The 23,943-nt window shown below is 39.3% G+C and overlaps 1 protein-coding gene across 3 annotated transcripts in view; it reads right to left on the reverse strand.

The window, feature by feature from the left end:
- Positions 1-23,943, reverse strand: part of rad18 (RAD18 E3 ubiquitin protein ligase) — a 109,624-nt gene that overhangs the window by 54,172 nt on the left and 31,509 nt on the right. For all 3 annotated transcript variants that reach the window (XM_061932543.2, XM_061932541.2, XM_061932542.2), the window contains exons 5-9: positions 20,575-20,951; positions 11,138-11,237; positions 7,068-7,255; positions 583-653; positions 370-430 (exon numbers count right to left, since the gene is read on the reverse strand). In XM_061932543.2, coding sequence (XP_061788527.2) covers positions 370-430; positions 583-653; positions 7,068-7,255; positions 11,138-11,237; positions 20,575-20,951 — 797 coding nt within the window. The remainder of the gene's footprint in view (positions 1-369; positions 431-582; positions 654-7,067; positions 7,256-11,137; positions 11,238-20,574; positions 20,952-23,943) is intronic.

The following is a 23,943-nucleotide window of genomic DNA, read 5'->3' on the forward strand; positions in this document are numbered from 1 at the left end:
AGGGGTGGACCATTCTTCTGTACATCAATTGGTTCGTCTCTGTGCTACAGACCTGTCTACATGCAAGAAGATCCCCTGCTGACCTCTCTATAGACTGGACCACCGAGGGATGGGGGTCCCACATCTGTGGTCTCCTCCAAGATTTCTCAGTGTTTCCATTGGGTTGAGTCTTTTTCTTGCCCGGATGTGAGATCAAAGCCGAGGATGTCGTTGTGGTTTGTGAAGCCCTTTGAGGCATTTGTGATTAAGGGCTTTATAAAACAACTGATTGATTGATTTACTGACACAAAATTACAGCATGGGACATCTTTGTGAGTCACAGGAGGGGCAAGTAAACAGTGACAAAGCAATAGAATAAATGTCACTTACGATACTTTGAATGCACCTCATCAATCTCCTCCTCGGAGTGATTTTTGGCGAAAACCATAACCTGTGGGTTGAAATCAAAACAACTAATATAAGCATGAAGTCAATTAAACTACACAACATAATCACAGAAATTTTTTAGCAGAGTAATTAAAATCAATTAAACACAATGAATGCAATTCCACAATTCAAACCAAGGAAACATTTGCAACTCACAGGTTTGCTTTGGATCTGCAACTGATTTTTGATCTTCTCGCTGCCTACCACCTCTTTGGCAATGTCTTCAGCTGTTGAGGAATTAAATATACTGGTAATAATGTCAACTAAGCTTTTTGGAGATTATAGTCTACCTACTGTTGTACACAAATTGGCTAGCTCACTAGATCATATTTAACATTTGTAGCTCCCACTATAGGTTGTACTTGAAATACTTATAATAGAGATGCTAGAATGTATGTAATACAAATAATCTCAAAGTTGTATGATTCTTCACAAATGGTTAATGACTTTAGTTGCTCAGTCCTGCTCCGTGCCACTGCAAATACGTTTTTCAGTGTAGTGCAGTAGCTCAAATTTTACACACAGTGTAAAGTCCCCAAAAAGGTGTGTACCAAATGTCATAGTGATTCACCTCAACACTCTAATATTACAGTTAGTGTTTTGTAGAAACCATTGAGGTGTGTGAGAAATTTCAAGTCAAAACAACATAGGGAGTTTTACTCTTTGGAGACTTTGCGGATTCGGAAAATGCAGGTGCAGCCTAACAAAGGCTAGGTAGAGCATGATGATGTTTGCAATTATTTTGTCATTGGGTTAATTTTTCATTTGCAAGCACTTTCAGGCAATGAAAAAAACATTCTATTAGTAAAAACATTAATCAATTAAAGCCTGAACAGCCGTATGGTTGCAACAGGAGAAGGGCTCACCTGGCTTTGAACATAAATACTACATTTATCTTTGTTGCTCAATGTATACATAACTTTTAGAATGATACATTTTATATTTGCTTTTGAAGTTATAAAAGGTTTCATTACACATTTTAGGCATTTTTAACTAAAAAAACTAAACATTTTCCTGACAGTGTGATTTAGGGTCCAGTGTGTCAATACCAGGGCAGCCAAATGACACAACTTCTAACCAGCTTAATCACACTAGGAATGTAACGATACAACCATTTCATATTGCGGTTATTGTAACTAAAATTGCCACGGTTATAATTATAATTATCGTTGTATTGTTAAATGTGCTCAAAAAGTACTTAGACGCGGTTCCGGTTCACCGTGCGTGACTGCTCGCTGACTGCTCGCTGTTTCGAAAAAGCTAAGTATCGTTCTATTTGTGTGCTTTTAAATTGTTCTGCAGCTTTCTTTATTACTTTCTCAACATATTTAGTAGTACTATTTAACTTGCAAATCACCCGATCTCTGTCTCTCCACCCCTCCCGCAGCTAGCTAGCAGCTAGCTGCTAAGCTAACGAAGCTAGCGCGGAGAAAGGCGCCGCCGGGCGCCGGTCAGAAGGAGTCTACTCCTGCACACCGTGACCAGGACTTCTCGGAAGACAGCAGGAACTTCACTCGGTGACAGAAAACACTGTGAGTATGGCTTCCTGCGCGTCTTGCACCTTACTCACGGAGAGGCTGGCTCTGCTAGAGGGCCGTGTCCGCCAGTTAGAGCAGAGTAATCTCGTAACTTTAGATGTTGCGGACACATCTGCTAGCGTTAGCTGTAGCGAGCTAACTAGCCCAGCCTGTAGCAGTCCTAAGCGGCCTACAAGCTACGGTGTACCGGTTGAGACGCATAATAGATTTAGCTCTTTAGCTAGTCCTACACCCCAGTCTACCGGGCACCACACCTTAGTCATAGGGGACTCCATCACCCGAAACATAAAGCTTAGCAAACCAGCCACAATTAAGTGCATCCCGGGGGCCCGAGCACCTGACATTGAGGCTAATCTTAGGGAGCTAACTCGCAACAGGCCTAGTAAACACGTACGACAGGCTAATCGCACCACTAGTTATGCGAATATAGTTGTACACGTTGGCTCCAATGACACTAGAATGAGACAGTCAGAGATTACAAAGAGAAACATAGCCAGGACTTGTGATCTCGCTAGAAAGATGTCCAGGCATCGAGTAATTGTCTCTGGCCCCCTGCCTGCGAGAGGCAATGATGAGAGATATAGCAGATTAGTCTCGCTTAACAAGTGGCTGGCTAGCTTCTGTAGACAACAGGGACTAACGTTTATTGATAATTGGCCCTCTTTCTGGGGCAAACCAGGCTTGCTGATGAGGGACGGCCTTCACCCTAACCAGGAAGGCGCCATCATCCTGTCTAAGAATATAGACTACTGTTTAAGTCACATTTGACTAACTACACTAGAGCAAGCCCGGCCACAGGCAATTACAGAGCCTGCTAGTCCGGGTGAGGAGTCAGTTAAGCTAGAACTAGCCAGCACCAGGCTGGATAATTCCTGTACGCATAGCAATTTTCTTAGAATAACACACAACTCACATAATGTGTTTTCTGTTGTGAATGTGTCCGGGGTAGATATGCATTCTACTGAGGTGGCAAATCATGATGCGTTCAGTCGATCGCAGCATCAAGCAAACAATCTGAAAATTCCCGTCGTATCAATTCCTAGATATGGTCGAAACTATTTAAAGTGCACTACGTATAATAAACGCAACATTATTAATATTTCTACTACGGATAATTTAAACAAAAACTCGTCAAAACAGCCCAATACTTATAATATGGGCTTTTTAAACATAAGATCATTGTCTCCCAAAACGTTATTAGTTAATGAGGTCATTAGAGACAACAATCTTAACGTCATTGGTCTTAGCGAAACCTGGCTCAAACCAGACGAATTTTTTGCGCTAAATGAGGCATCTCCTCCTAACTATACGAATGCGCATATTGCCCGTCCCCTTAAAAGGGGTGGGGGGGTCGCACTAATATACAATGAAAACTTTAACCTTACCCCTAACCTAAATAATAAATACAAATCGTTTGAGGTGCTTACTATGAGGTCTGTCGCACCGCTGCCTCTCGATATGGCTGTTATCTACCGCCCCCCAGGGCCCTACTCGGACTTTATTAATGAATTCTCAGAGTTCGTTGCTGATCTAGTGACGCACGCAGACAATATAATCATAATGGGGGACTTTAATATCCATATGAATACCCCATCGGACCCTCAGTGCGTGGCGCTCCAGACTATAATTGATAGCTGTGGTCTTACACAAATAATAAATGAACCTACGCATCGCAACGGCAATACGATAGATCTAGTGCTGGTCAGGGGTGTCACCACCTCCAAAGTTATGGTACTCCCGTATACTAAAGTAATGTCCGATCATTACCTTATAAAATTCGAAGTTCTGACTCATTGTCAACAAACTAATAATAATAATAACTGCTATAGCAGCCGCAACATTAATGCCGCCACAACGATGACTCTTGCTGACCTACTGCCTTCGGTAATGGCACCATTCCCAAATTATGTCGGCTCTATTGATAACCTCACTAACAACTTTGACAATGCCCTGCGCAAAACCATTGATAGTATAGCACCGCTAAAACAAAAAAGGGCCCCTAAAAGGCGCACCCCATGGTTTACAGAGGAAACCAGAGCTCATAAATTATCATGTAGAAAGTTGGAACGCAAATGGCGCGCGACCAAGCTTGAGGTTTTCCATCAAGCATGGAGTGATAGTTTAATATCGTATAAACGCATGCTTACCTTAGCTAAAGCTAAATATTACTCAAATCTCATCCGCCTCAACAAAAACGACCCTAAATTTTTGTTTAGTACAGTAGCATCGCTAACCCAACAAGGGACTCCTCCCAATAGCTCCACCCACTCGGCAGATGACTTTATGAATTTCTTTAATAAGAAAATTGAACTCATTAGAAAGGAGATTAAAGACAACGCATCCCAGGTACAACTGGGTTCTATGAACACAGATACAACTGTATCTACGACGGATACTGCAATACAAAATAGTCTCTCTCTTTTTGATGAAATAACATTAGAGGAACTATTACAGCGTGTAAGTGGGATAAAACAAACAACATGTTTACTTGACCCACTTCCTGGGAAACTTATCAAGGAGCTTTTTGTATTATTAGGTCCATCAGTGCTAAATATTATAAACTTATCACTTTCCTCTGGCACTGTTCCCCTAGCATTCAAGAAAGCGGTTATTCATCCTCTGCTCAAAAGACCTAACCTTGATCCTGACCTCATGGTAAACTACCGACCGGTGTCCCACCTTCCCTATATTTCGAAAAAATCCTCGAAAAAATTGTCGCACAGCAGCTAAATGAACACTTAGTGTCTAACAATCTCTGTGAACCTTTTCAATCCGGTTTCAGGGCAAATCACTCTACGGAGACAGCCCTCGCAAAAATGACTAATGATCTACTGCTAACGATGGATTCTGATGCGTCATCTATGTTGCTGCTTCTTGATCTTAGCGCTGCTTTCGATACCGTCGATCATAATATTTTATTAGAGCGTATCAAAACACGTATTAGTATGTCAGACTTAGCTTTGTCGTGGTTTAACTCTTATCTTACTGACAGGATGCAATGCGTCTCCCATAATAATGTGACCTCGGACTATGTTAAGGTAACGTGCGGAGTTCCTCAGGGTTCGGTTCTTGGCCCTGCACTCTCTAGTATTTACATGCTGCCGCTAGGCGACATCATACGCAAATACGGTGTTAGCTTTCATTGTTATGCTGATGACACCCAACTCTACATGCCCCTAAAGCTGACCAACACGCCGGATTGTAGTCAGCTGGAGGCGTGTCTTAATGAAATTAAACAATGGATGTCCGCTAACTTCTTGCAACTCAACACCAAGAAAACGGAAATGCTGATTATCGGTCCTGCTAAACACCGACATTTATTTAATAATACCACCTTAACATTTGACAACCAAACAATTACACAAGGCGAATCAGTAAAGAATCTGGGTATTATCTTCGACCCAACTCTCTCGTTTGAATCACACATTAAGAGTGTTACTAAAACGGCCTTCTTTCATCTCCGTAATATCGCTAAAATTTGTTCTATTTTATCCACTAGCGACGCTGAGATCATTATTCATGCGTTCGTTACGTCTCGTCTCGACTACTGTAACGTATTATTTTCGGGTCTCCCTATGTCTAGCATTAAAAAATTACAGTTGGTACAAAATGTGGCTGCTAGACTTTTGACAAGAACAAGAAAGTTTGATCATATTACGCCTATACTGGCTCACCTGCACTGGCTTCCTGTGCACTTAAGAAGTGACTTTAAGGTTTTACTACTTACGTATAAAATACTACACGGTCTAGCTCCGTCCTATCTTGTCGATTGCATTGTACCATATGTCCCGGCAAGAAATCTGCGTTCAAAGAACTCCGGCTTATTAGTGATTCCCAGAGCCCAAAAAAAGTCTGCGGGCTATAGAGCGTTTTCTATTCGGGCTCCAGTACTATGGAATGCCCTCCCGGTAACAATTAGAGATGCTACCTCAGTAGAAGCATTTAAGTCCCATCTTAAAACTCATTTGTATACTCTAGCCTTTAAATAGCCCCCCTGTTAGACCAGTTGATCTGCCGTTTCTTTTCTTTTCTCCTCTGCTCCCCTTTTCCTTGAGGGGGGGGGGGGGGCACAGGTCCGGTGGCCATGGATGAAGTGCTGGCTGTCCAGAGTCGGGACCCGGGGTGGACCGCTCGCCTGTGCATCGGCTGGGAACATCTCTGCGCTGCTGACCCGTCTCCGCTCGGGATGGTGTCCTGCTGGCCCCACTATGGACTGGACTCTTACTATTATGTTGGATCCACTATGGACTGGACTCTCACAATATTATGTCAGACCCACTCGACATCCATTGCTTTCGGTCTCCCCTAGAGGGGGGGGGTTACCCACATATGCGGTCCTCTCCAAGGTTTCTCATAGTCATTCACATCGACGTCCCACTGGGGTGAGTTTTTCCTTGCCCGTATGTGGGCTTTGTACCGAGGATGTCGTTGTGGCTTGTGCAGCCCTTTGAGACACTTGTGATTTAGGGCTATATAAATAAAGATTGATTGATTGATTGATTAGACAAACTAAAATATTTAACCAAATTATAATTTTTTAAACTAAAATAAATAGACACAATACACTTTCTTACCACAGAAAACATAAAATGTTGTTGTGGCTTAATAAGAGCATTTATGTGAGTGTTTACAAATGTAAACAGTATAGAATTGTTTTTAATAAATGCAAATTGGATATGCACTTTGCTTCACTTCTGGTTTGTGACGTCACGCAAGTTGACTTCCTATTGAAGACGCCTCCTTAAGATCGATGACTTTGTGCTAAGACAGCACAGCCTTTATGTTCAAAGTGAATTAGTTGTTCAGACAGAAATGTGTTTATATAAGCTTGGATTGGGGTAAAACATTTCTCTGTCATGTCCAAATGAAAAAAAATAACTGTAGTCACACCAAAAAGGAGATCAAGCCAGGCAAGATAAACAGTTTTTAAGGTGAGCTTTAGAGGTAAACACTAAATACTACCCTGGACTCCAATGGGTACATAAATAAGAGCGTAGAGCAAATACAACACACTAGGAATGGATTATCGGCAAAATATTCCCCCTTTTCTGTGCAGTGTTCTGTGGATTAGAATTTACACATTGATGGGCGGCCATCTCTCACCTGATTTTGGGTTGAAGGAGTCGCACTGAGCATTATAGATGTGCACAAACTCCCTGTGCCTCTTGATCAGCTGATCTCGGGTGCCATGCACCGAGAGATGGCATTCCTTGAGCCGCCTTCTCAACTCCTGCAGGGACAGCAGACTGTACACCAGTTTCACCATAGGGCGCCTCGTCTTGCTAATGGAGCTGTGACAGACAAGTAATTGAACTGGTTAATCTGCACATTGGCGGCATTGTTGTGCGCATCTGTAATGAACTGGATTATAAACTGGAAATTTCACCTATTAATTAGCAATATAAGGAGGGGCAATAATCTATTAAAACAGGGAAAGTAAGGCAACTTTATTCATCCCGACTAAAGCTTAATAAAATAAAATAAAATGGAAAGGCTTGGAGAGAGGTACTAAAAAAACAATCTGAGAAAGACATTGAAATGAGAGAAAATTTAGAAATAAGTTGTTTAAGTGGGAAATGCACTTCTTTTTTTGTCTATCATTCACAATCCTTATGTGAGACAAGAACACCTGTTTTTTTCTTTTTTATGCATTCTAAATCGTAAATAAAAGCTAACAAGTCACCCAACATTTTTGAGATTTGAATATAAATATGCTTGATTTTTTATTTGTATTTGTATTGAATTTGCATATGTGGATCGCGATAGGTTAATTGGCAACACTAAATTGGCCCTAGTGTGTGAATGTGAGTGTGAATGTTGTCTGTCTATCTGTGTTGGCCCTGCGATGAGTTGGCGACTTGTCCAGGGTGTACCCCGCCTTCCGCCCGATTGTAGCTGAGATAGGCTCCAGCACCCCCCGCGACCCCGAAGGGAATAAGCGGTAGAAAATGGATGGATGGATGGATGGATAGCTTTTTTGCTTTTGTGTCGATGAGACATTCCTCGCACAAACCAGATGCACAAATAAATGTGACCTACACACTCCCCTGAAGAACTAACAGAGGGCACTGCAGCCAGAGCGTGCAGACATGGTCAGACACTGGCGAGCCAATCAGAGGCACACTCGGGAGGGTCATATGACGTCATGACTTTTGGCATGATTTGACACACATTGCACTGATAAGAGATCCGTATCTACATCGGGACAAGGTCATTAAACAGCATAGATAGGGTCACCACTTTGTCAACAAATGTGTGAGCAAATTGTTGAACAGTTTAAGAAAAACCTTTCCCAACCAGCTATTGCAAGGAATTTAGGGATTTCACCATCTACGGTCTGTAATATCATCAAAGGGTTCAGAGAATCTGGAGAAATCACGGGACGTAAGCAGCTAAGCCCGTGACATTAGATCCCTCAGGCTGTACTGCATCAACAAGCGACATCAGTGTTTAAAGGATATCACCACATGTGCTCAGGAACACTTCAGAAACCCACTGTCAGTAACTATAGTTGGTCGCGACATCTGTAAGTGCAAGTTAAAACTCTCCTATGCAAGGCGAAAACCGTTTAACAACAACACCCAGAAACGCTGTCTGCTTCGCTGGGCTTGAGCTCATCTAAGATGGACTGATACAAAGTGGAAAAATGTTCTGTGGTCTGACCAGTCCACATTTCAAATTGTTTTCGAAACTGTGGACGTTGTGTCCTCCGGACCAAAGAGGAAAAGAACCATCCGGATTGTTATAGGGGCAAAGTTGTAACTTACACATCTGTGAAGACACCATTAATGCTGAAAGGTACATACAGGTTATGGAGCAACATATGTTGCCATCTAAGCAACATCTTTTTCATGGACGCCCCTGCTTATTCCAGCAAGATAATGCCAAGCCACATTCTGCATGTGTTACAACAGCGTGGCTTCGTAGTAAAAGAGTGTGGGTACTACTGGCCTGCCTGTAGTCCAGACCTGTCTCCCATTGAAAATGTGTGGCGCATTATGAAGCGTAAAATACGAATTCCACCTGAAATGCTTCAAAAATTGGTCTCAGTTCCCAAACGTTTACTGAGTGTTGTTAAAAGGAAAGGCCATATAACACTGGTAAAATGCCCCTGTGCCCACTTTTTTGTAATGTGTTGCTGCCATTAAATTCTAAGTTAATGATTATTTAAAAAAAAAAATTACGTTTCTCAGTTCGAACAATAAATATCTTGTCTTTACAGTGTATTCAATTGAATATAAGTTGAAAAGGATTTGCAAATCATTGTATTCTGTTTTTATTTATGATTTACACAATGTGCCAACTTCACTGGTTTTGGGATTTGTACATGCTGTTAGTGTATATGTAATGTAGTAAAAAGCATATTCATAACATGTAATATCGTATGTATTTTGGTCTTTTTAAGCATGTGGCGGCACTATAATTTTCCAGACACATCACAATGTTGGCTATTTCCTTTAATAACAACAACACTAGTTGTGGCAGACTTCATGAGAGCCAGCAGGGACTACTTTGGGACAAATGATGATCCACAATCTTATCTTTTTGAGCCTGAATATACGGGGAATTACTGTACAATGTCTGCTCTCACAAGATTGGTGACTGATAGGTGTTTATATCTTCCTGTTTAGATGAATAATTAATCATAATTCTTCATGCAGGTAAAAAAGAAGTGGCCACAAAGAGCGTCTTTTCGTGTCTTTCTTGCCATCTCTAGGTCTAAATTGGATGTGAAAGTTGACCAACTTCTTAGTTTATGGCCACAACCTTCTATTATACAAGTGAGGCATGATTTATAATCTACAAATAACTTTCACCAACTCTGCATAAGCTATTTACCTCTGATCACGGCGCAGCTGAAAGTAGTTTGTCAGCATTAGCGCTTATAATAACAATATCATTAATACCTGGTTAATATGCAAGTCATGCATGACATGTAAACTAAGTATTGTTGGCGGTTTGTCAATGTTTTTTGAAGGGCTTTATGGGAGCAATAGATGACTCCCATTAGCTATATTATTAGCCATCTCCTAGTTTCCGTATATTACAAATTAGAATGCATAAAAAAAAGAAAACAAATCTGTTCTAGTCTTACATAAGATTGATGATAGGCAACATTTTTTTAAAAAGTGCAGTTTTGATTTAACTTCATTGCAACATTTTCCCCCTTATGAAGGCTGACAAGAATAAAATATCCCACCATAAATGTGTCATGGAGATGTGTCGTGGAGAAAAACATGACCAATTATTAGAAGACGATCAAACTGCTGCAGACATTGCAGTATTAATCAGCTCAAACAAGTAAGATTCAGAAGGGTATTAAGGATTACCCTCTAACACAGGGGAGATGGAAAACTTTTTGGCTCAGGGGCCACATTGGCTTTTAAAATTTGACAGACAGGCTGGCCGAACACATGATGCATTTCAAAGCTTATCATATCTGTTGGAACTAAGAGTAGGCTACTCAAACATGGGCTATTTTAATCATAATACCTATTTTGAACAATGTCATATCAAAAAAACATAAAAATGGTATTAAAGGGTTAACGCTTACATTCTCTTTTAGTGGGAGCAGTGTTGTTAATCAACCATTTTTGCCAGTGCCTCTAACCACTACTCAGTGGCCTAGTGGTTAGAGTGTCCGCCCTGAGATCGGTAGGTTGTGAGTTCAAACCCCGGCCGAGTCATACCAAAAGACTATAAAAATGGGACCCATTACCTCCCTGCTTGGCACTCAGCATCAAGGGTTGGAATTGGGGGTTAAATCACCAAAATGATTCCCGGGCGCGGCCACCGCTGCTGCCCACTGCTCCCCTCACCTCCCAGGGGGTGATCAAGGGTGATGGGTCAAATGCAGAGAATAATCTCGCCACACCTAGTGTGTGTGTGACAATCATTGGTACTTTAACTTTTTTAACTTTAAGTCTAGTATTAGTTTTGTTGTGGCAATTCTCAAAACAGATATTTGCTCAATTCTGTTTTAATATTTGGCAGGCCAGATTAAAGTGACTATTGGGCTGGATGTGGCCCGCCTGGCTTTATTACAATGTGGAATAACTGCTATAATACAAAATTCTTAGGCAATAAAAATCTGCCTCTTCAATTTGGATTATAGTAATAATTCTTATTATTATATTTGGTTTAAAATACGATTATTATCCGTTTGTATTCACCTTCTCAAGCTCTGTTTTTTCTCTCCACTTCTGAGACACATGTCCAGATGTTTGTTGATGAACTGCTGAGACACGCTGACAGAGCACACTGGGCACTCCACTGCAAGATGATAGATACATTAAAAAAAAAGAGAGCATAAAAACAGACGTAAAGCATAAAAACAGACACAGTGTAAGAATGTACTTCCACATGGTTTGAGGACAATGCAAATGCAGACTGTGTATATGTTTTTATTTGTGCCGATTGATTGGCCACTTTTCCTGAAAAAGTATGTGATCACTATTGCCGATTAACACCGATCATAAACCTTTATCCCCTATGACTGACACTGTATTTATGTTTTTGTCCCCAGCTAATTATGTGCCTCTATACAGTGTGGATCACTCCTCTAAGCTAATAAACTGCATTTCTTAGTATCTTAGTATCATTATCAAGTAAGGACGAGGCTAAACATGTAACACACTTAGCGGATTGTTAAGTGATAGCAAGCTAAGTTTAAACGACACCAAAAAATAAGTGCTAGGAACATTAGAAGTGGGGTGGCATTATACATGACATTAGCACCTATTAAAAAGAAAATAACAAGTGGCACAATACCATTTAAAGAGAGGATAATATAACAACTGTCGCTGTGTCAGCATTGTCAGCGTCAGTACACGACGCGTAAGAGGGAGGATCTATCCATAAATTGGAGGTGTCGATACCACAGGTGGTATCAAATTCAGTGTATTATTATCGATACAACATTAATTAGGTCGAAAGTTTTATTGACTTAAACACATATGTATATACATATATCCTGTACATATACAAATATACATATACACACATACATACATATATATAAATATACATAATGAATATAATTAAATATATACATACATATATAAATATATACATACATATATATATACTTATACATACATATATACATATAACCGGTGCTACTAAATGAAAAAAAATAGCACTGAATTATTTTGTAGTAATACACCGAACGGGACAAGCGGTAGAAAATGGATGGATGGATATGAAATGTCTTAAATATCCCAATTTCATTATTAGCACTCAAATAAGGTACACGTGTGCATTCATACATTTGAACACAATGCCATTATAAGGCCTACTGTAACGCTCAATCAAACACAAGAGAACATCTCTAAACTGTGCTGTTTATGGATCAAAACTTATACCGATATAGTTCATAAACTAACGTATGAATGGAAACATTTATTGACATAACTAAATATCTCCACCATGCCTTGTTTTTCAATTTTCAGGACTGATGAGGATCCCAAATACACAAAAACAAGTCAATCAATCAAGTAAGAAAAATAGGTTTTGTGCAATAGGATCCTAACTTAAGAGGTGTTTTGCGATAAGAAAAAAGATAAGCGGTTGAAGATGGATGGATGGATGCATGGATAATAATCATTTCAAGTGTCGAGAGACTTTTTATATTCAAAACAACTAGCAACAAATCTAGGATCTTTCTATGGTGTTATATAAAATGTGGTCGTGTTTGGAGACTACTTCTGTCCCTCGATGTCCCCGACGAAAGAGGCGTACTACAACAAGCAGGACGTCACACTTGCTTCACGTTGCTGCTCCAGTTGGACTTCCTCTTTTTAAAAGCTGCCACTGTCCTCTTAATGTTTTCACATTTTGTAGATGGCTGTCTGCGGATATATCTGAGATATATCAAAATTACGTCCACATCTCAGACATGCTGACAATGCTCCAGACAATGGCGTGCGATTTGTTTACATACGGTTTTCTGTAATCAAAGTGTTTTTTCGGTGGTCGAGTTTTCGGTATATCACTTGTCAATAGTGCGCAAATAATAGGCTATGTATATCAATTCATACTGTAACAACCAGCTGGTGTTATTGTTTTATGTTTGTGTGACTTGAATTTGATGTTTGTTTTTCCCATGTTAGCAAACACACCGTCCGTGCCTAAAAAGTGATTGCCGGACAACGAGAAAGTGTTGTTGTGAGTTGGGGACAAGAGTGTTTGCACGGGAGGTAAAACCTGTTGGAATTGTGCCGTTTGTTATCATAAGATTGTTAATAAAAGTTAAAAATAGTGTCAGACTGTGGGATTTCTTCTGAGGGCTACAATACATCACATTACTTTTATTTGTTTTCAATTTAAAAAATATATATATTTTCAAGGTGTGGTGGAATGAAAATGCCGTGGCGGCGCGCCACGTTCAATTACATTAAAGGGGAATCTCTGCATACATACTGTACATACACATAGATACAAATACATACATACATACATACAATATATCGATACAAATACATACATACATATTTTTACTTACATATAAACATTAGGGCTTCAAATAACGATGATTTTGATAGTCATCGATTATCTTAACGATTAGTCGGATAATAAAGCATACGCATATTTAATGGATATAATTTTTCCATCTACTACTGAATGCAGCTTACGTTATTTTAGGCATGTGCTTACTAACAACTAATGTGCCTAAATCATTCATAAATATTTATTTATACTGTAACTGTGCTGCTCATTCAGCTGTGACAAAGATTTAAATGACTTAAAATGTTGTCCATTTAAAAGAAAGGAATAACCTTGTTTATGTATTAAAAACAGTCAAAAAAGCAGCAATGAAAACAAACAAAATACAAAATCTAACTTCCTCAAAAAGAAAAGCATTTTGTGATGTTTAAAAAGCTGCACACTGGTATATTGACTATTGATTAACTCTTGGTAGTTTTAGCACTCTAATAGACTCAATGTGTAGATTTCTATTCTCTTATGATACCTGCGCCTTGGTGCATGTCAGCCTCTCTCTGTGTGTGTGTTTGTGTGTGCGTGCGCGGTTTCGCGTTTGTTAACGTGCCTTTTTTTTGGCATTGAAAATTGACAGTTTTAAAACGTACTTGAATTGATGCAGAAAAAGTTTAGCTGGCTGACTTTTGCTACAATGACGGTTATTTTCACACAAATGTGTCTCACTCGTTAGCTAGCTAGCAAGGCATTAGCTAACAATCTTACAGAGGTTGAGGTCGCAAATGTCCCTCCAAATGTCCGACATCATGCCTCCACTTTAGATGCTTGCGTATCACAGATGTACTACCATGAAAACAACGTCTGCTTTGCAAAAAGAGCGAGATATTCATGTTTTTAACAAGAATAAGAGGAATTATCCTCAAACTTTGTTATCACTGGCGTTGTTTTTGTCTCTTCGACTCCCTCTCCACTTCTAACTGCTCTAAGTGCAAAAATCGTGCAAAATTCATTAAGAGTACAAACAATGTTTATTCTATGATCTTACTTCCTTTATCTGAATAGCCATTTGTGATTCGTAGCATGAAATAACAAATATATTGCAATCATGTTGTTTATGTTATGTTAAAATGTTTCAACAATTCAATGTCAAAATACAAACAGTAGAAATAATAAACAAAATGTCAGCTACTGTCTTGTTCTAAAATACCAATGAAAATTAAATGTAGCATTTAGACAGGCTATATTGTAGCAAAAGTCATCACATGTCTGCCACAATCATGTGTTTTTAAATGTGTATTCCATGTCTTCCATGTCAAGAGCAGTTTTGATTTGGGCTTACATGCTAAATAAACTAAAATGTGTTATATATTGTATATATTATATACAAATATAACATAATAATATAATATACCAGTATATATTATATACTGTGTATATATAATATGTAAATATTACATATATGTTATATTTGAGATTGCTACTTTGGTCCATTTTTAGTCTACCAAATACCTGCGTTATGCTTTCCATCCTTACCCTTTCCATCCGTTTTAACTGAGCTACTGTGTGGAACAATTTCCCTTGTGGATCAATAAAGTTTGTCTAAGTTTAAGTCTAAGTCTAAACAACTAAAATTAATGTGTTGGGCATTGTTTTATCTACGGCTGCAACAACTAATTGATTAAAATCGATTGTAAAAATAGTTGGCGATTAATTTAGTCATCGATTCGTTGGATCTACGCTATGCGCATGCGCGGAGGCAATTTATTATGTATATATATATATATTTTTTTTTATAAACCTTTATTTATAAACTGCAACATGTACAAACAGCTGAGAAACAATAATCAAAATAAGTATGGTGCCAGTATGCTGTTTTTTTTCAATAAAATACTGGAAAGGATAGAAATGTAGTTTGTCTCTTCTATCCGATTATTAATCGATTAATCGAAGTAATAATCAACAGATTAATCGATTATCAAATTAATCATTAGTTGCAGCCCTTTTGTCCAAATGTGGCCAAGTAGACGCATTGTGGGTTTCCTGGACGTCGTCTACATTGCTAAAAGGAAAATCTAAGGAAGAGAATCCGTCTGCCATCTTCCACTAGTTTTTTTTAATATATAAATCTCCGCTTGAATATTTCCTCTTCTCTTCTCTTCTCCGACTCTCTGGTCGTCATTTGGGATGTGCGTGTCTGTTGTGATTTCCCTTCCTGGTTTGATGACCCGCCCTATCTTGCCTCTGATTGGGCATGTCTGTAAAGATTTTCCCTAATTTTAGCCAATCGTGACTCAACATAGTAAACCAACCAACCAATCATTGATCTTCTTATACGTAAACCAACCAATCATCATTGTTGTCCCGTGCCCGTGGAGTTGCACTTGTCCAGTTCTCTCGTTCTCTTTTCCCCCTCTCTTCTTTTGTAGCATGTAGCCTAGCTAACCGCTACATGGGTCTAAAAATAGCTAATCTACGAAAATCGCTACTTGTTTAAAAAGTAGCGGAGCTACATCCAAGCTACTGGGAAAGGTAGTTAAACTAGATGGCTTTGATTTTTAAGTTAATAATTTTTAATGGAAAACCGTAGTTTTTACCACTGCAGCCGCAAACCGGATTGGATTATCAAAAACCGTACTCATTACGGGAAAACTATAGTTGTTCGCAGGTATGGCAAGGAGACGAATCAAGATTTTGACACACATTGTAGGCCGGAAAAATCGAAGAAAAACTGAAAATATTTTTTTGTATATTTTTACAGAGATAAAAAAGACAAATTTCCGAATATAGACGGAAAAATTACATGCTTGATTTATATATGTTTTTTATACATACATACTGCATATACTTACGTACATATACACATACATACTACATGCAGGGCTACATACAGTACAGGCCAAAAGTTTGGACACACCTCCTCATTAAATGGGTTTTCTTTATTTTCATGACTATTTACATTGTAGATTGTCACTGAATAAATCAAAACTATGAATGAACACATGTGGAGTTATGCACTTAACAAAAAAAGGTGAAATAACTGAAAACATGTTTTATAGTCTAGTTTCTTGAAAATAGCCACTCTGATTACTGCTTTGGACACTCTTGGCATTCTCTCAATGAGCTTGAAGCACACATGTGAAGTGAAAACCATTACCTCTTGAAGCTCATCGAGAGAATGCCAAGAGTGTGCAAAAAAGTAATCAGAGCAGAGGGTGGCTATTTTGAAGAAACTAGAATATAAAACATGTTTTTAGGTATTTCACCTTTTTTTGTTAAGTACATAACTCCACATGTGTTCATTCATAGTTTTGATGCCTTCAGTGACAATCTACAATGTAAATAGTCATGAAAGTAAGAAAACACATTGAATGAGGAGGTGTGTCCAAACTTTTGCCCTGTACTATACATGACATGTACAATTATATGTTTAACCTGTCAATAGGACTTACTATAAATAAATAGAAAAATGTATAGTTAACATATATGTATTATATGTTGGTATCTCAGGGTTTCCCGCAGTGCGTTGTTGTTAACGCCTTAACAACAAAGAGCCACCGCCTAAACTATTTTTTTATTTTTTTTTGTCCTGTCCAGCATCTCAGGCAAATCATATAGTTGATGTAAATGCCCATATCAGCTGTTCAGATTTACTTCACAAAAGATAAGTGTAGGATACTTCTCTTGTTGCCTTATTTGTATTTGACTTAATTAAATGTATTTATATTATCATTTGGTGCTATACTAAAGACTTAACAAGCTGCTACGCTTCGTACTGCCTCTGCCTCTGTCAGTACGTCTCTGCAGCACCCAGCATTGTCCCACCCACAAAACCATCTGATTGGTTACATGCAGAGTGCGTGTTCAGAGCGCATGTAACAGCCAATCAGCAGTGCCTATTCAGAGCGCATGTAACAGCCAATCAGCAGTGCGTATTCAAAGCGGTAACAGCCAATCAGCAGTGCGTATTCAGAGCGCATGTAACAGCCAATCAGCAGTGAGTATTCAGAGCGAATGGAGTCAGTGCTCACGGCAGATGCAGGCAGAGAGGAGAGACGGTGCGGGTTAGTAGAAAGGTGTTTAGCAGGTGAGCATAATGCAGCGGACTCTCCCCAAATTACAAACCCCGTGTCCATATGAGTTGGGAAATTGTGTTAGATGTAAATATAAACGGAATACAATGATTTGCCAATCATTTTCAACCCATATTCAGTTGAATATGCTACAAAGACAATATATTTGCTGTTCAAACTGATAAACATTTTTTTTTTTGCAAATAATCATTAACTTTAGAATTTGATGCCAGCAACACGTGACAAAGAAGTTGGGAAAGGTGGCAATAAATACTGATAAAGTTGAGGAATGCTCTTCAAACACTTATTTGGAAAATCCCACAGGTGAACAGGCAAATTGGGAATAGGTGGGTGCCATGATTTGGTATAAAAGTAGATTCCATGAAATGCTCAGTCATTCACAAACAAGGATGGGGCGAGGGTCACCACTTTGTCAACAAATGCGTGAGCAAATTGTTGAACAGTTTAAGAAAAACCTTTCTCAACCAGCTATTGCAAGGAATTTAGGGATTTCACCATCTACGGTCCGTAATATCATCAAAGGGTTCAGAGAATCTGGAGAAATCACTGAACGTAAGCAGCTAAGCCCGCGACCTTCGATCCCTCAGGCTGTACTGCATCAACAAGCGACATCAGTGTGTAAAGGATATCACCACATGGGCTCAGGAACACTTCAGAAACTCACTGTCAGTAACTACAGTTGGTCGCTACATCTGTAAGTGCAAGTTAAAACTCTCCTATGCAAGGCGAAAAATGTTTATCAACAACACCCAGAAACGCCGTCGGCTTCGCTGGGCCTGAGCTCATCTAAGATGGACTGATACAAAGTGGAAAAGTGTTCTGTGGTCTGACGAGTCCACATTTCAAATTGTTTTTCGAAACTGTGGACGTCGTGTCCTCCGGACCAAAGAGGAAAAGAACCATCCGGATTGTTATAGGCGCAAAGTTGAAAAGCCAGCATCTGTGATGGTATGAGGGTGTATTAGTGCCCAAGACATGGGTAACGTACACATCTGTGAAGGCGCCATTAATGCTGAAAGGTACATCCAGGTTTTGGAGCAACATATGTTGTCATCCAATCAATGTTACCATGGACGCCCCTGCTTATTTCAGCAAGACAATGCCAAGCCACGTGTTACATCAACGTGGCTTCATAGTAAAAGAGTGAGGGTACTAGACTGGCCTGCCTGTAGTCCAGACCTGTCTCCCATTGAAAATGTGTGGCGCATTATGAAGCCTAAAATACCACAACAGAGACCCCCGGACTGTTGAACAACTTAAGCTGTACATCAAGCAAAAATGGGAAAGAATTCCACCTGAGAAGCTTAAAAAATGTGTCTCCTCAGTTCCCAAACGTTTACTGAGTGTTGTTAAAAGGAAAGGCCATGTAACACAGTGGTGAACATGCCCTTTCCCAACTACTTTGGCACGTGTTACAGCCATGAAATTCTATTTTATTTATCTATTATTTAGATAAAGTTTATGAGTTTGGACATCAAATATCTTGTCTTTGTAGTGCATTCAATTGAATATGGGTTGAAAAGGATTTGCAAATCATTGTATTCCTTTTATATTTACAACGAACACAATTTCCCAACTCATATGGAAACGGGGTTTGTATAATAAACACCTCCCAGTCAACTACTAATAACATCACTATGAGCCCGTTGACGTTCTAGAAATATAAGGGGCAGCTCAGATCGCTCGCAGTCCTTTAGGTAAAGGCTAATTAGCTTTTAGCGTAACGTTAGCTCATTTTGCGGTGTGTGTGTGCGTGCGGGCGTGCATGTGTGTTACGGACAGCAAAGCCCTGCCTGTCTGAGAGAAAGACAAGCATTATTGACCTACAGTTAACAACTAAGTTATTTCACTTTAACTTTTTCTGTGTTGAAGCAGCAAAAAAGGACATGTTAAATGAAGTGTGTCTGTCTCTGATAGTTGATATAATAATGTAACTGCATCATAAAGCCTACATGAACTCCAGTGTTCAGGGATGAAGAATAGTCTCTCCTATTGCTATTGTACTATTTTTTCAGCTATAGTTAAAAGTTAAAATTAAAGTACCAATGATTGTCACACACACACGAGGTGTGGCAAAATTATTCTCTGCATTTGACCCATCACCATTGATCACCCCCTGGGATGTGAGAGGAGCAGTGAGCAGCAGCGGTGGCTGCGCCCGGGAATCATTTTTGGTGATTTAACCCCCAATTCCAATCCTTGATGCTACATTAATAATGAGTAATGTAGCAGCCTAGTTTTGAATGGCAGGGTCCCTGCTATCACATGTTGATAAAAATATAACATTTACATAATAAAAATCAACTACAGGCTTCCCAAATGCTGTAATAAATTAAGCATGATGAGTTGAGCATGTCAGCATGTGGCTCCTCTTTTAACTCTTTTTTTTCAAACGCTTATTGCAAATGCTTATTTACAGTAAGTCATTAATTTGACTTAGTCATTATTTTGTCTTAGTAAGTCAATATTTACTAAGTCAAAATAATGACATACTTAGTATCTCAGGTAACTAGGACTGTTTTGTGTTTTGTTTTTACTTTATGGAAAAAATATCGATATATATCGTATATCGCCGTTCAGCATACGGAGCGGAAAACACCACCAAAAATTGTAGGCTTCTTCACGCGACGAAGACGGCCTACTTCACCACAGTCTGTAGTCTATTGCCCACCCCAGGCAGCGATGAGATGTAGACATGATAGTGGCGACAGGCCAAATTACACACCCACCCAGCACCTTCCCCGTCCGTCCGCCTGTCCCGGGCGACGCCCCCCTTCCCCCACCTTAACTAAAAAAAATTCTGGCGGAAACACTGTATCTCATGCATTCATGTATCTAAATCGGCAGCATTGATCTGAACTTCCCTAGTTTTTGTTTATCAACTGTGAATCGTAACAACAGAGTTGGATATAAATGCTCCTGAGAACGAGCAACCTCTGTAGTGGACATTTAGTTTTTGATTTATTTCTTTGGTCAGAGTTAGACATTTCTGGGGGAATATAGCTCTGTTATGCAAAACACAAATGTCCACTTTGGGGTACGCTGGTTTTCAGGAGGATACACAGGTTGTTAGCATTTACCTTTGATTACGAGAGTCTCATTATTTGGCAGCGATGATGAAGAACGAGGCCTGTCTTCCGCAGTGCTGATGCTGGGCAACACCATGTCTGCCTGTTTGAATGATGCGTCCTCCGCATCCATGGTCTCTTCCTTCACAGTCATCGTGTTTGTATCTGTGTAAAAGTTACCATTGTTTGTGCGTTTACTCCTCCTCTGAACAAGTGGTGTGGCATCCTTGTCGTTTTTAGCGCAAGACGTTCTGGGCCTCTTCTGGAAAAAATTACTAATGACAGAGCTCTTGCAGCTCTGGCTTTTGTCTCTGGGAGTTTTGCACTTCACCAAGGTTGGGCTCTTTGGGGATATCGGTGGGGATTCAAAGGTTTTTGACAATTGTTTTCTGGAAAAAGAAGAAAGGCAAAGTATACATGAAATACAATTTGTGCATGGAGTGACAACGAGGAGACAGCCATACACTTTTAAGCACTCTCATGCTTCTCCCACAATTCAACAGCACAAAAAACATACTCTCTTTGCATATACGAGCACAGTTACAATGACGCCAAAGGACTTAAGGATAATCCTTTGCAACAGACCATGACCATGGCGACACATTGTCTACGGTCTTGAAAACGTGGGGAGGCAAACAAATGGCAGCAGGTCCATTACATAGCAATAAAATGGAACCAATGAGGTGTGCAACACTTTGCTTTCCATATTTATAACATTATATTTGAACTTATTGCCCCCCATTAGCACGAACTTGTATGCAAACCTTCCAGCACAAAGAGACACTGTCAACTCCCAACAAAGACCTCGGTGTAATACACAAAATAAAAAAAGTCAGTATAAACACTTATACAATTACCATACTTATTTCATGTCATTCCTAATGACAATATATTTGATGTTCAAACCAAGGGGCCACATCTGGCCCCTTGGTCTTTTTGATCCGGCCCGCCTAAAAATAAAACAGAATTGAGCTAATTGTGTAATAATTAGGACCACATTAATTGTCCTGTAATACCAAGGAATTCTACAAAGTGGCGCAATAGGACTGCAATATGCTTGATTGATTGCACAGCCCAGGTACACTTTCTCTACGACTACTGCTCTGACAGCAGAACCAATCTGCAACAATGCTCAAGAAAAAAAAGTTGAAAGCAAATGCCAGGTGTTTAATAAGGAATGGACGACTAAATACTTTTTTACTGAAGTCCAGTCAAAGGCCGTATGTCTTATTTGCCAAGAAACCGTCACGGTTTTGAAGGAATACAACCTAAGTCGTCATTTTTCCACCTAGCACGCTAATTATGCAAACAACCAGTCAAAGCAAGAACGAACCGCTACTGCTCATAAGTTGGAAGCTAATTTGCAGGCTCAGCAAAAAATCGTTATCCGACGAACTACCATCCAAGAATCAAGCACAAAGGTAAGTTATCTACTGGCATTCAAATTAGCCAAGATGAGTAAGCCTTTTTTCCGAAGGACATTTTTCTAAAAGAGTGCATGGTCGAGACAGCAGGTGTTTTGTGCCCTGAGAGCAAGAGCAAATTTGAAAGAAATAGCTTATCACGCAGGACAGTGACTCGCCATGTGAAGCTAATTGACAAAGACTTTGCTCGCAAGCTCAACAACAAAAAACTGTCATTTACATTATATTCCTTGCCACTGGATGAAAGTAATGACATTAGGCAGACCACTCAGCTTTTGATTTTCATCAAAGGGATTAATGACAACTTTGAGATAACGGAATAGTTCATGGCCATGGAATCCCTAAAAGGAAAAACACGAGGAGAGGACTTATTTAACAGCTTGGTGGAAGTCTGTCATGAAGCACAAACGGCCTTGGAGTAAGCTAGCTAAAATTACCACAGATGGGTCGCCAAATGTCACAGAAAAAAACATCGGGTTACTAAAAAGAATCCAGTAAAGGGGGAAAGACAATCCCCAACACGAGGTACTTTTTTTACACTGCATAATCCACCACAAGGCACTGTGCAAATCTGTATTGCAGTTTGACCATGTTGTGAAGCCAGTTATAAAGCTTGTTAACTTTATTTGTGCTAGGGCACTTCACCATCGTCAGTTTATTACATTTCTTGAGGAGACTGACGCCGACCACCCGGACTTGCTTTACCATTCCAATGTCCGCTGGTTAAGTTTGGGTAAAGTATGTCAACGTGTGTGAGAGCTAAAACAGGAGATTTTCTCATTTTTGGAGCAACCTGAAACAGCTGACACTTTCCCTGAGCTGAGTGACAAAGCCTGATTGGCTTTGTGATTTAGCATTTGCTGTGGACATACTGGCACACATGAATGAGCTGAATGTGAAGCTACAAGGCAAAGACCAGTTTGTACATGAAATGTACACAAATGTCAGAGCTTTAAAACCAAGCTGACTTTATTTTCAAAACAAATGTCAAACAAGTCATTCACTCACATTATTTATTTTCATGAACATTATTTTATTCAGCAAAAAGGCTGTAAAATTGTATTCAGTTTTTTGAGGTGTTCTGTCATATTATTTTGTTTTACTTTTTATCAGTCGTATTGTGAGTGTTTGTATTGTGTGTTTAGCTTTTACGCTTTTCTGCTGCATTTTAGGAATTTCTTCCACTAATGCTGAACAACCTACACATGTTTAAAGTGTTCCTTCAAAAAGGGAACCAGGCCCGCATACAGCAAAATGTGTGACACTTTTTACAGCTAAAATATTGAGTCAAACTCAATGTCATGTTAAAAATCAGAAATAAAAGAATAAGACATATTTTCACACACTCATCAGTTAGTCACTCCTCTGTTACACAGAAATATCCTGCAGTTATCATACATACATACAAATATATACACATAACACACACTGGCCTCCAGATATATTTTTACCGACCAATGTGGCCCCTGAGTCAAAATAATTGCCCAGGTCTGATCTAGTACCTCAAAAAAAAATATTAATAGATTAGTTATCGAGTTTGTTCAACAAATTAAGTAATCTGATAAAACCCACTAATAGCGTCAATGTATATTTTGAGGAAAATGGAAGGATTTTTCTGCTTGCCATAACCTTCTTTTTTTTTTTTCTAATAAATGCACATTAACATTAAAATTGAAATTGCACTTTTAACATGTGTCCTTTAATACAAATGTAAAGCAAACTCTCTGCTGTTCTCTGTCATACAGACCACCGCTTTCATCTGTGATCTATTGCTGCAGCTAGGCAGAAAGTATCAGTGTATTTGGAGTTCCTGGAACTCCATACGGTCTGGATTTCATCAATTTTTATTTTGTCACACAAACAATTACTCGAAGCAACAGTATTTAACTGAAGCTCACCTCTAATCAAATTGAGGGATTAATTGTTGCAACCCTTCTCATGGTACTTTGCTCTGTAA

This window comes from Nerophis lumbriciformis, linkage group LG38 (assembly GCF_033978685.3).
Source record: "Nerophis lumbriciformis linkage group LG38, RoL_Nlum_v2.1, whole genome shotgun sequence".
Taxonomy (NCBI): Eukaryota; Metazoa; Chordata; class Actinopteri; order Syngnathiformes; family Syngnathidae; genus Nerophis; species Nerophis lumbriciformis.